Consider the following 14,245-nt stretch of genomic DNA (forward strand, 5'->3'; position numbering starts at 1 on the left):
GAATATAGCCAGGAAATGTGTTTGATTCCATAGGGTATGACTGTGTTTAAATTTAGAAATGTGACCTCATTCAGTGAATTGATATTTTAGCTGACACAGACCAGGAAAAATTCTTGTTTATATAACCCGGTCTATAATATAATGACAGTCACTTTTATCATTCTATGCACACACTGGCCTACATGTATTACAACTGCAAACATCAGACAGTGGACAAACAGAACCTGTTACAAACAGGGAAAGTAAAGAACTGAATTGGATTAATAACATTTGGCACAGCATGGTGGAAGTACACAGACTTATATTACATTCAATCATTTGATATGAACAGTTTTATGACCACTTTACATAATAGTTCACATTCACAAACAAATTTCCAGTTCCCCTGGCATTTCATGTAAAGAGGCCATAAAACTTTTCACATCAAACTAAGGTGTGTGATGTAAGTCTCTGCTGTTCCAACATGCTGAGCCAAGTGTTATTGATCAATTCATTTGTTTACTTTCCCTGTTTGTAGCAGGTTCCGTTCATCCACGGTCTGATGTCAGCATTTGTATAAACGCAGACACCCTTTTAACTTAATATTATCAGGGTGTAGTTACTTGAAAGTTAATGAGTTAAAGGCCCACGTTCAGAAAGGGGCATTGAAGTCATTTCCATGTTTAGCATTTCAATCATAACATTGGAATGAGGATACGAGACAAAATATTTCCCATACATTTTTTATCAGGATATCCTTCCATACTCAGCTGATCGGGTCAAGAGTCAATCTGTCCATGTAAACAAGGTTTCCACAGCCGGAAGGATGTATCTGTGGCATTGACATGTTGTCACTTAGGAAGTCAGATAGAGAGCCATTCCATATATCATTGACATACTCACTGTACAAAAGTTAAACACAGATAATAATCCTTTCCTGTTAAATACAGCTATCTCATATTCCTTTTCATCTAGACATGAATGACAGAGTCACTCAACTCACAATTGCTTATGGTATTAACCCTTTCATTCCTAGAGTAGAGACGACATTGGAATAAATAGAAACTTGATTGTAAGAACATTTTCTAAAATTTAAGAATATTACTTCATTGGGAAGTAATATTTCTTGAATTCTGGTCTAAAATAAAGTTGATCTTTTTCCAAAAATTACAGAGAAACAAGAATTTTTGTTCAAAACTTTTGGCAGGAAAGTTTCTAGTCCTGAAGGGGTTAAAGGCCATTAGAAGCCTGTCTGCATATCAAATGGTCTCTATCTCCTCCATTGCTATAGTCTGGTTGCCAACGTGGTTTGTAACTAAACTCAGAGTGGAAGTGTAAATGGATTAAGCGACTCTGTTGTACTAGCTCAGACACATGGCTATCTGACTCTGTTCTGAAAAATGACACTGTTATGCCAGATATTAAACCAAATCTCCTGGTCAATATCAAGACATCACTAGAACTTCTCCTGTGACCCTGTGACATTGTAACCTTACATAGAACACATAAGATGTGGAAAGGTTTTGAATAAACATTGTGTTCATTGTTATCTCCTATGCAGACAGTGGAGTTCTACAATTTGATATCTCTATTACAATCTTCTAATGATGGGTGGGGAGGGGGGGGGGGAGAGGGAGGAGTGATCAGTCATTTTTCCCCAACAGTCATCACTGCCAACAATAAAATGATGAAATGATGAAATATGACTTCCTGTGTTAACAGACAAAGAATGATAAGTACATATCATACAATGTATATTATCATAACTAGAATTAAGGAAGTGAGTGATTGAGAAATTGATCCAAATCCTATTTTAGTCACATTGTTTCATCACACCAGTCACTTTTTTTTGTCAAAATGAAACAAAGTTTCAGTTTAATTTTATTTGTACACTGGTAAATTTATTGACACTGTTGCTATGGTAACCGTTACCGATGTTAACAGGGTAGAGCTCACACAATACACATGTATGAAAACATACACTGTATTTACTGATAACACCTAAGCCTGTCATGATAAATCATTTGGCATGGCATTGGCATAGTTTCCTAAAAGTTTTGGCTGATGACTATTTGGCAACTAGTAAAAAGGCTATCAAACTAGAGTAGGGAAATTTTATGGCAGACACATGTTGTATATTCTCAAGGCTTTTCTCCAAGGGTTTTTGCAATTGTGCCCTAAATTCATTTTTAAATACTGAAACAAAAACTGTCAATTTAAAGAAATACTCTTTGTCCAATACCACAGCAAAATCAAGGCACACAGACTAGACTCTCTCACAATCCGTGGGAACATCGCTAAATAGGCTTTTTGTATGTACCGCATAATTGTACTTGAATATCCTTGTACTGTAGGCCATTATTGACTACATAGGGCTAATCATTCTTTGACATAATACTGCATCGATTCTGTGGTACATATTGGTATATACAAAACAGCCCTTTTAGTGATGCTCCAGACGACTAGGAGAACGTCTACACAGAGACTTGGCTATCTGACTTGACATACTGGCTTGACAGTATACAAACGACATTTTCAAACCAGATAGCCAAGTCTCTGAGATAGTGAAACCACTTCTTGGAGATTAACTCAATTTATTTTATGAAAACAAGTTTCTACTAACCCAAACAGTCAAAGTTTTGAAATAGAATTTAGAATATAAAATTGATGTCTCCTCTGTATCATAAGAATGTAGGCAGGCTGCATAGAGACTTGTCATTGGCTATTCAAATCTAGAGACCCTCCAATTAAAATCATTTAACAACCCACAACCACTCTCAGGCTGAAATGACTAACTATCTAACTCTAACATATATCGTCATGGTAACACAAACCAGGTCAAAACCAGTAAAGACTGTTATCTCACTTCAACAACATTCTGTTACACTTTTTTCTCTCCAATCTGTACATCCATCCGTTATCATTTCTTTCACACCTCTCACATTGTCAAATTTTGTATTGCGGTGCTCCTCTGAGCAATTGTTTTATTTTTTGGATTTTGGCATGATACAAGTTTTTACTTTTTGTTATTATTGTTATGTATCTTATCCAGGTTACTGATGAGAGATAGTCTTGTTTTCATACATAAATGTAGTCCATACAAAAAACTTGATGGAAGACAAAGGATCATAGTTCTTGATATGATAGAAACTAATGGCAACATATGTTGTATGAATAATATGATTATTTGTGCTGATCTAGCTACTGTTTAGTTCCAATATCCAAACACATGGTAGCCTTTCTAAATCCCAGATCTGAGTCCGTGATAACTGTCACCTACTGAGAACAAACACAGATTATAGAATGTCACTAGACAGGCTAAACACATGGTAGTGATGAAAGACAGATACAATCACACAGTGAGTGTCAAACCTAGCAATAGCCTAGAGACTACAATGTAGGTCTGACTAGAGATATACTAGAATGACAACATGGTGTATGACGTTTTTTAAGCCAATTACCTACAGTCTCTGGGCTAAACCTACAATGTCTTCACAAGAAACTTGAAAGCTCACAGTCTGGTAATTGCTCACATTAGAATATTTTTACAAGAAGGTTCACGTACTATCAATTAAAAAATTAACCTATTTAATTTATAATTGCCTAAAAGACCAGGTTCCAATTTATGATTCAAATTTGTGTGAAAAAAAACCCAGCCATCTTGCAGACAATTTGAAAAAGTTCATCAAGAAGAAAAGAATCGTCATTTTTCAAACCTAAGGGCTCCACTAACAAAAACGTAGATAGTACTAATGCGAGAACCTTGGATTGAATCATGGGCCATTAAACAAAACTACTGATACACTAAAAATACATGAACCATGGTATAATTTTTTTACAGGGTGCCGCGGAAGGTAGGGGGTAAAATTGACCTACATTGTTGAAGTTACCGAGGTATTGAAATATATCATTCTTAGTGTGTAAATTTCACCAGATTTCATTTCTCTGTTATTAGTATTACTGAAGTTCCCAGATCTTGGCTATAAGTTTAACCTTCTCACAGTGGTAAAGCAAACTAATTCCCTACATATAAAAACACTACATAGAATGATTCACCAATGTTACAACCATTCTTTTGTAACGTCTTTGTATTAGTTTAGTCTATTTTATGAATCTCTGCTGTTGTTAGGCTGGGTGGAGTGTGACTACCTGATAACTGGAAAGAATGACTCATTATATTTTAACACTGACTTAAGTAGACTTAATATCCTACCACTAGTTTAGTTTTTACAACTTGAATTTTAAGTTGATGTAGTTTCAAAGGGTGGGGCTGTTTTATTTTATTGAGATCGTCAGTATTTAGAAGTCACGTTTTTACGAGTAATTCATTACGCAAATCTGCATGTAATGAAAACATCGACAATGTAGACAAGAAAAGGCTAGCAGAAGCAGTGAGATGTACTATGACCACCAGTTGCATGGACATGTACTTATTTAGTAGCCTTGAATGGGTACACATTGAGTCACTATACTCTCAATTGTTTTACATCATCAATTATTCAGCACGATTACAAAAGAAAGACAAAAACCAGGTACATAAAACTTGACAGTCCTTTACAATAGTACACTGAATCACCTATTGGATCCCACACACCTAAAATAAAGACTTCACATGACGAAAACAGCTGACGGAGAAATGACCCTCGGAATGACAGTGTTTTAGATTCTGTGGGGATGATGCATGTGACTGGTATATGTGTTTCATGGTACTGCAGAAATACCTGGAGCTTGTAACACTGACCCAGTTAGAGATAGTGCCAAGTAAAATCAAGGCTAACCTGTAGATATTTTGGTTGACTGCCAGGGATACAATGAAGGTTACTATTATATCAATGCCAGTCAATATCTCTTTAAAAGTTCAAATAGACACAAAAAAGCTCTTCCATCTAATATGCACACACACTGTATATTTTACAGATGGTTTTACATTGTAAAACTGACTCTTTTCCTGTACAAACTTCTAGAGGAGGGGGGGGGGGGGGTAGCCTTGACAAATACACAGACTTGCACTTCTATAATTCCAACAGATAGTAGATTTGGTGGGGGCTGGGGCATGGCCATGCAACATGGATGCTAATAGTGTTAGTAAGTGTGTTACCTCTCGTACCCCTCACCTACATGCCCGCCCTCCTCCCCCCCCCCCCCCACTCCCTTAATATAGCTTAGTTATGCATCTAATAAGTTAATAAGAAATGTAGGTTTGATACCTAGGTTAGGTGAAAAAAAATAATATGTGTTTCCAAGAACATGACTTCAGAAAATAGGGTAGGTAGGTCGGAATTATATTTTATCTTTTTAATTGTTTTTATTTTTTGAAAAATATTGCTAGACCCAAAACCAAAGAAATGTCAGTGAGAATACACCTTCTGAGATAGTTTGATGAAATAGGTACAGGCATTGTTTGGGAAAGAAAGCATATGTGCATGAAGATAAAGAATTTCTTATCTTTTTGTTTTAAATTATTAACAAAATGTTTTGGTTAGTTGGGTTATCAGAAACTAAATTTTTGTTTTATTTGGCCTTATATAGGTAAATTAATCAGTTCAAATGTTTATTTTCCTGACACATTACTAGGATTATGTTGTGAAAGAACCTGGATAACGTCCCTAGAGGACTGATAAAAGACAGATTTTATCAACTTCTCACCTTCTGGAGCTCAGAATCCAACCATCAAATTATTTTACTCATGGGTGACATAAGTGTAATATAGCACATAGCTAAAGTTATTTTACCATGAACTGAACATAAATCAAGGCGGCCTACCTAGCTGAGACACAAACATAGCACTACACCATGAACTGAACATAAATCAAGGCGGCCTATCTAGCTGAGACACAAAAATAGCACTACACCATGAACTGAACATAAATCAAGGCGGCCTACCTAGCCAAGACACAAACATAGCACTACACCATGAACTGAACATAAATCAAGGCGGCCTACCTAGCCAAGACACAAACATAGCACTACACCATGAACTGAACATAAATCAAGGCGGCCTACCTAGCTGAGACACAAACATAGCACTACACCATGAACTGAACATAAATCAAGGCGGCCTACCTAGCTGAGACACAAATAAAGCTTACATTTTAAATCTTTGACTAGTATGCTGAGTGTTTTAGTCCAGAGACTTTGAAGATCTGGGCTAGAGGTTATCCATGGTTTTGAAGATCTCTTCACCCCATCTAGATAAATGAGAAATCATGAACTAAAACTTGTTGGAATGCAAATCAGTAAGCCCCAACTTTTAGTGAGAGGAGATTCAATGCCACAGACAGCCTCGAGACTACCCGTAGTAGTGTTTTTCCTAAAGATTTTAGTCTCGGTTACCCAGACTCTCATCGCTGGGTGTTCTCTGCCTATGAGACTTCCCCAAGCAAAAATCTGGAGAAACTGAATGTCAACTCACCTACACAAGAACGAACTAGCTCCTACAGCAGTGCATGCTGGGGAATACTTCACATTCAACATTGTAGGCTGAATGATTTAGATACCTTCACAACAGATTATCACTTCTCAAGCGACTGATATATATATTAATTATAACAAACAGGCCTCATAAACCCATTTTTTATGACTTGGAAGAAATGTAGTGTGTGACTTCCGGCATGGGGTAGTTGAAACGTGGTTTCCCCAGACGAGAGTGGTCTCCTAGAAGAGCCCCTGGTGGTGAGAGTCTGGGTAACTGAGACTACTAAGGATTGGGAATCATGGTAGGGGAACAGGAAAGCTGTTAAAATTGAACAGAATTTACATATACTATATCCAAACTATGTACCAGGTTTTGGTGAGGAACTTAAAAGCTAAATGTTACTTATTTTCTGCTCTTAACAAAAGTAACAATACATACTTTTACTGATATCTACATGATTAGTCACTGGTATGTCATTTACAGTAAATACTTCATTCTAATATTAAATTTAATAATGGGAAATTAAGTAAGTTATTGGATCTTGATTTGAATGATATTTCACCCACCAATTCTAATAACAATGATATTTCAGCCATAACTGCATGATATTAATAACAAACAGCCCCAGGCTACCAATCGCCTTGTTTTCACATCTTGTTTTTTTAACATTACATTATGTAATTGAAAACAATATTGAATACACCTTTAATTGACTATATTCAATGTAATTCAATAAAATATTCCATCTCGTCTGAAATGTGTTTTTGTACTAGCTAACAACAAATTCCATCACATGCATTCCCACGATCTGTTTTTTGAGATAAATTACTACATCAACATTTAGTCATAAACACAGCTGTCATCATCTTCAGATTATCTTGTCAGTGCTCACATTAATAATATTCCTAAATTCGACTCAAATTACAGCGATATTTCTACAAGTGCAAGATTGATGAGAGGCATGTTTGTTTCGTATCTGAGCATCTGTTGGGCAGCCTCTATATGTTCAATCTTGGACAGTCACAAAGTTTGTATGTATATGTATTTTGATTTTTATACAGAGGGAAGAAGGGAGCAAGGTCTTCCTAAAGTCTATCTATTTAATTCAATTTGTACAAAACTACAATATGTAAGCTTTCAGACAGTTTTCCTGTAAAGGTATCATCAAAATATTGTAAATTGGTGGTGAACTACACTGTACATGTATATGCATGCATGTGTATGTGTGTCTGTGTGTACATATGTACATGTATCTTGTATGAATGTATGCATGCACGTGTAGACTGTATATGTATGTAATAATGTATGTATGTATGTATGTATGTATGTATGTATGTATGTATGTATGTATGTATGTATGTATGTATGTATGTATGTATGTATGTACATGTATGTATGTATGTATGTATGTATGTATGTATGTATGTATGTATGTATGTATGTATGTATGTATGTATGTATGTATGTTTTTATAACTTATAAACATTTATATATGCATACATACTATATGTATATGTATCTGTCTGCCTTTGTTATTGGATTCTATTTTAGTGATGCTTTTCAGAACAAACATTCCATCATTTCAATACAACCTTGTATATCAACATATTAAGTATCTTATATAAAGAAACATTTCTGTCGGCCATTTTCTATTTTGTGAGTGACATGGCATGAAAATTCTGGCAGCTTATTGCTTTTACAATATACTCAATGTCCAAAGTTGAAAAGAGAAAATGACTGAAAATAGTTGCATTTAGCAACTAATTGAGTTCAGCCTCAATGAGATTGGATGGAGGTTATGTTTGCACTGTCTCTATCTATCTGTAGATTTGTCTGTCTGTTTGTCTAGACGGCTGTCTATCTATCTGTCTGACTGACTGACTGACTGACTGACTGACTGACTGACTGACTGACTGACTGACTGACTGTCTGCCTGCCTGCCTGTCTGTCTGTCTGTACTGTTACCAAGATATCTCAAAGGATGGCTGGATTTAGATGAAACATTACTGAGTTTTTTTTATAAGGTTAGTGAACTCCTGTAACAGAAGTGGGAAAGGAATAAACATGACATACATATAGTTTCCAAAAGACTCTCCCATTATTTTTCTTGTGAACCCTAATAAAATGACATGGAACCCTGGTTGATTTTACCTATGTACCATCCCCTTAATTCAAAGACCAATGTGTTGAATGATTGACTGTCATTAAATTTTGATAGCGATCTAATTTTGGATCTGTATAAAGCTGTAGCATCAGCCATTAAGCTTCAACAATTGAGGGGGCCCATCTTTGGTTTTTGTTGGTGTGGGCAAATCAATGGCTCTACCAAGTGCTCTCAAATTGTATATGTACAGTGTTTCACTATTACAGTATTAACCACCCCTTCTATGATGACTTTATATCTTATTCATTGACTTTTTCTAAACATTGAAGCAAGTTATTATACTTCAAATAAGGTCAGCGACACATCTCTTTGCAAAGAGGCAAATGTCCAATCAATCAAATATAATTCAATGAATAAATAATTACATTGATAAAGTCCTAGCTTCCTTATATACATGTATAATGCTAAATACCCTAGTTTAAATTACGGGCTACAGTTTGGTAACCCTGGTAACAGAACGAGGAAAATATGGTAAAAACTGGCATTATAGGACAGTAAATTGGTAAAATCTACCTGAATTCCACACTCATTTGACTGAGTTCTTGGGTAACAATGCTAGACTTAGCACATTTCCCTCTTTCCATTACCTGGGATCCCAGACCTTCACAAAAACACCACATTGTGCAATAATTTTGTTGGTTTACAATGCCATAATTTTGTTGGTTTAACGCCAATGAAATTATTGGGGAACTAAGAGAGATTACTACAATTACTAGGATGGAATAACTTTACAAGTACATGACAACTATCATCCAAACATCAAACTTCAGTTATAAAGTAATAAATGTACAAATTCACTTCCTGTGGTCTCATTGCCTAGAGACTCGGTCTTGGTTTTCAACCAATTACAGCGAATAGCAAATCTCTTGATTAAAAGCCAATAATATATCTTTGGTCAAGTGGTTTCACTGAAAAAGGTAACAAAGTAATAAACCACTCTTGAAATTTCTGAGCACCCTCTTCAGAAAATGACAACTACACTCTGTTCTCGGCAAAAAAAGGTATTGAAACAGTTACAAGAGCATGATAACCCCTTCATGGTCTCTACCTGGCAAAATTAGAAGGTGTTACCACTTTCTGAGGCCACTTGTGAAAACCTGTAAGGAGAACCTTACAACTTGCAAGTCCATTCTTCCATTTGTAAAGTTTGTTAGTTAGTTAGTTAGTTCGTTAGTTTGTTTGTTGCTAATCAAACACAGTCAATGTATACAAGTTGTGAATCCCCACTCAAGTCTCCCCGACACATTCTCACAAACCGGAGCTATTATTCTTTGAAATAATAGCTCCAGTAGAGTCCAGTAGGGACCGGCTCCTTAAGAACAGTACCTTAAAGGTCGTTGTTTGCGACGATGCCCTGACACAACTGGCAGATGTTATCACGCCTTTCAAAGTCAAGCATAACTTAAACTTAATATTATGAATGTGATAGTGAACACAACTCTTTTTCAGCCATGTTCAGTACATTTGCTGTCAATTTTTTTCTGATTAAAATACATTATCCCACTATTGAGGAAAATTAATAACAACATTTTCTAAACTAAATTGTCAAACAATCGCTACATCATTAGCAGAGAAGTATTTTTGTCTTCCTATATATGTTAAAAGTGGAAGGGACTTTAACACACTTCTTTGTAAAATTTGAAATTGAAGTTGCACAAATTTTTGGGTCTCAGTAGATAACATTTGCCCTAATGCTAAGTTTTACATTGTTTACTCTGTAAACTACTTCCTACTCTAATTTTCAATCATTGACTCTACTTCCTGTGTTTAACACCATATAATTAATTTTGACTTGTTTATACAGTATTTCGTCTTTCCTACATAGTACATGTAGCAAATTATACAGGGCAATGCCCTTATCAAAATTCCACACACACCTCCACTGCAGTTCTATTTAAAATTCATCTGATGCAGCCAGTGTTTATTTTTCTTATCACCGATACTATAGTACTGTAAGTTTTTCCCACACTACTCATAACTTAAATTGGTTAAAATCCCTTACTCTTTTAACACTGATTTAAATGTCAGTGATAATAAACATGAACTGACGAGGTCGGACCAGTGATCTAGTCACGAATTGTTGACCGGTGGCATGTATGTTGCTGAAATATGGGTGTAACACTTGTACACATACAGCACAGGAAGTCACTTCACTCGCTATTCCACTTAACAACACCTTTAGCTCAGCACAATCCACTTAGACAAGTGTTTCTGTGTAACGTGAGCTTATTTAGAAGGTTTTAGAGCCTCGTGCACTGCCAAGCCTAGCTACTGATATTCTCCTTTCGTAGTTTTATAAATGCTTTTGCAATATATCATTTCCTTTGCTGTTTCATTGAATGCGCTCCACGGGGGGTTCAAATGGTGAAAGTGACAGCGCCATAAATGGCTGTCAAAAATTGTCAATACTTTCTCTACGGGTAAGGAGACATGGATATGCATGTTTGCATATCCAAAAATCGTTCGATAAACAGCGATGACAAGTTTAAACTTTACCTTGATTACGGTTACAACACTGTACAGCAACCTTTCTGTTTGGAAGGTCCCGTTGAAATTGAAGCAACCTCTCGGACCACTTCCGCAAAAAGTTCATTGACATTCTGTGTGTTTTTCGCCGATGCCTCGAAGAATGGACAACTCCACTGTTGTGCCAATGACATTCCATCATTTGTTGACACTTCTCGTTCTTTTTCAAGATCACACTTATTCCCAACAAGAATGATGGGAACCTTTTCCATGCCCTTCACCCGTTGAATCTGTTCCCGAAGCGGTTTCACGTCTCGGAATGTGTGTTGTCCCGTGACACTATATACCAACACGAAGCCCTGCCCATTTTTTATGTATAAATCTCGCATCGACGCGAACTGTTCTGTTCCAGCAGTATCTAAAATTTCCAATATAGCAGGATTAGTGTCAACTTCTATCTCCTTTCGATAGAAGTCTTCAATTGTTGGGTCATACTTCTCTACGAAAGTTCCTGAGACAAACTGTACAGTGATGGCACTCTTGCCGACTCCTCCACTCCCCAACACCACAACTTTGTACTCCTTCATTTTCTTGCCGATCGCCACAGAAATCCAAGCTAATTCTTAGTCAAAGCCACTCTTCGAATACTAGGGAATCCTTTGATCACCTTCGTAAGTAGTGTAAATCCAGCATAATTTCAAAGCGAACCAACTTACTACTCAGCGAACTTTCCGGCGTCCTGTTGAAACATGACGGCCATACCAATACTCCCTAACTCATTAAAAATTCTCTGGCGTCTGCAATTTTACACTTGATTGAGGGTCCAGTCTTTTGATAGCTTTGAAAGCAAACTAATTTCGTATGCTATTGTATCTTTAAAGGTCTCTTTGAATTGGGTGATTAACATGAATTAACACCAAAGCCCTTTAGGAATATAAACTAACTGCAAAACTGTTCATGTGCGCATATCGCTGGAATGATGACCTTCATTAGGTATTGTAAATAGGAAATGGAGAGAACACCGTTGTGTCCCTATTGTAAGATTCCGGGGAGGTCGACATGACCAAAAAAAAAAAATCATGAAAAGAGAAAAATATAAATTGGAAAGGTTAAGTCGGGTGTACGTGTAGATGGATAGTCCACAGTCCTTCTATGGTGATAGAGGGACTTTGGGTAGGCTTATGCCTCGTGATTATTGGGAAGGGGAAGGGGAAGGGGCAGACTTGCCAAACTTTAATACTTGAACCATATTCACTGCCCCGACAGACCCTGCCCAATTCATGTCTGCTAACACTTAATTTGTCTGATATAAACTAAAAGTTTGATTCCTCAGACTGTGGCAGAAACAAGAACACGATAACGCTTAGGCATATATATGTGGTGACAGCTAAATGGTATATACTAGTATGTGGTGATTGGCAGACTTTCAGGAAAATGCCGTCATATGGAGAGATTAACAACGGAGATTAAAAAATTAAACAGTCGCTAAGCTTTTAGTCAAACAGTTTGAGTGTATGTAGTTATAGGAAGATCAAAGGATACTGACAAAACTAAATTCACAGGACTTCTGTTTCCATGGTCTATCATGATGTTAGGCGTACTTGAGTTGGCTATCAGATACAGAAAATAACGTTTGTTGTCGGTAAGAAGAATTCTGGAGGTAAAGCAACGTTAACGGACTGAACCATGCGCTGTCTCTCAACATCAGAAATGTTTTCTCTTGATCCTTGTCTGTGGTTTTCCTTATGAGAGAGAGAGAGAAAGAGAGAGAGAGAGAGAGAGAGAGAGAGAGAGAGAGAGAGTGTGTGTGTGTGTGTGTGTGTGTGTGTGTGTGTGTGTGTGTGTGAGTCTCAGATAGACAGACAGACAGACAGACAGACAGACAGACAGACAGACAGACAGACAGACAGACAGACAGACAGACAGACAGACAGACAGACAGACAGACAGACAGACAGACAGACAGACAGACAGACAGACAGAGCGAGCGAGCGAGCGAGCGAGACAGATGGGCAAAAGGGACAAAGATAGGTAGATAGATAGAGTGGGGAGAGAAAATTAAGTAGAAGTAGGGGGAATCCCGGGGAAGAGTCCTGGAAGTATTGGTAGTACCATGGAAGAGAGAAAGCGTACTTGGCTGGAAAGTGGGAATATCGAATCTATTACGTTTTCGCTCCGAACACCTTTGATATCAGTTAGTATAACCAATCTGATAGACCCACTAGTGTGTTAAACTTACGAAAAACAGCTCATGCAAGGTGGTTTTGACATATTGCTATTGAAATATTTTGCTTCCAAAAAAATTCTTATAATCTTATATTTTTTATCATTAAAAGAAGTGAATTTATGTTCTTGTGAAAACTACTTGGCTCACTTCAGACAGTTGCAATGAAACACAAACCAGTACAATAACTGCTGTTATGTAATAATAAAGTTGGTTGAAGTGTACAATATTGGTAGGTAGCATTCGAAGGGAAGGAAATATGGCAGGCAAAACTTTGTTATATGGATTCATCATCTGATGGTACTATACGAGAAAAAATACTAGTATATTATAATTGTTATAGGTAGACACCTCGTCCAACTTGAACGCTGGGGGCGCCCTCGAGGTCAGCACTCAATGACTTACACTCGTACTCAGATGACCAATTCGATCAGAGAATTCGATGTTCTTAAAATCTATCAAAATTTTGAAATATGAAAGATTGTTGCTTGTTTTCAAAGAAATGCCAATATTTATTAAGCGGATATCAAACCCAGAATCAACACAGATGAGATGTCACTGATGTCTGTACTATTTTAAACAGCACGCAAAACATTGAACTATCCTTATGGATTTTTTCGAGGTAATTAAAGGTGCACATATTTGTTTTCTGTTAGAAAGTGTATGCGTTTGTGAAACCGTCCACTGCAAGCCTTGCACAACCTATCATACCTCAATCTAAGGAACACCTGTGAAAACAAAAGAAACCCAGGGGTGGAGCATGGAGGCGCAGTATACATAGTAGTACTACAAGATTTGCATGTCTTTCGCAATGTATCTTATTTACTTACATTTACTTTTTGTGTTTGTACTTTTTTCGTTCTATATGAGCCGAAGGTCTGGAAATACAATAAATATATTATAACATTTATATAATGATATAAAAGTATTATGCGCTCACAACTTCTTCGTTCAGTTTCTCTTTTAAAACATAAATGTAGAAAAAAGGGGAGATGAA

General features: G+C 36.7%; 1 protein-coding gene across 3 annotated transcripts in view; it reads right to left on the reverse strand.

Moving 5' to 3' along the window:
* Positions 1-11,789, reverse strand: part of LOC144442858 (ras-related protein Rap-2c-like) — a 30,018-nt gene extending 18,229 nt beyond the window's left edge. For 2 of the 3 annotated variants that reach the window (XM_078132251.1, XM_078132254.1), the window contains exon 1: positions 11,055-11,789. In XM_078132251.1, coding sequence (XP_077988377.1) covers positions 11,066-11,611 — 546 coding nt within the window. In that variant the 5' untranslated portion in view covers positions 11,612-11,789 and the 3' untranslated portion in view covers positions 11,055-11,065. Of the gene's footprint in view, positions 1-3,212; positions 3,259-11,054 lie in introns of those variants that run through there. The other variant, XM_078132252.1, reaches the window with a different exon arrangement.
* Between the last annotated feature and the right edge of the window lie 2,456 nt (positions 11,790-14,245).

This window comes from Glandiceps talaboti, chromosome 11 (assembly GCF_964340395.1).
Source record: "Glandiceps talaboti chromosome 11, keGlaTala1.1, whole genome shotgun sequence".
Classification (NCBI taxonomy): Eukaryota; Metazoa; Hemichordata; class Enteropneusta; family Spengelidae; genus Glandiceps; species Glandiceps talaboti.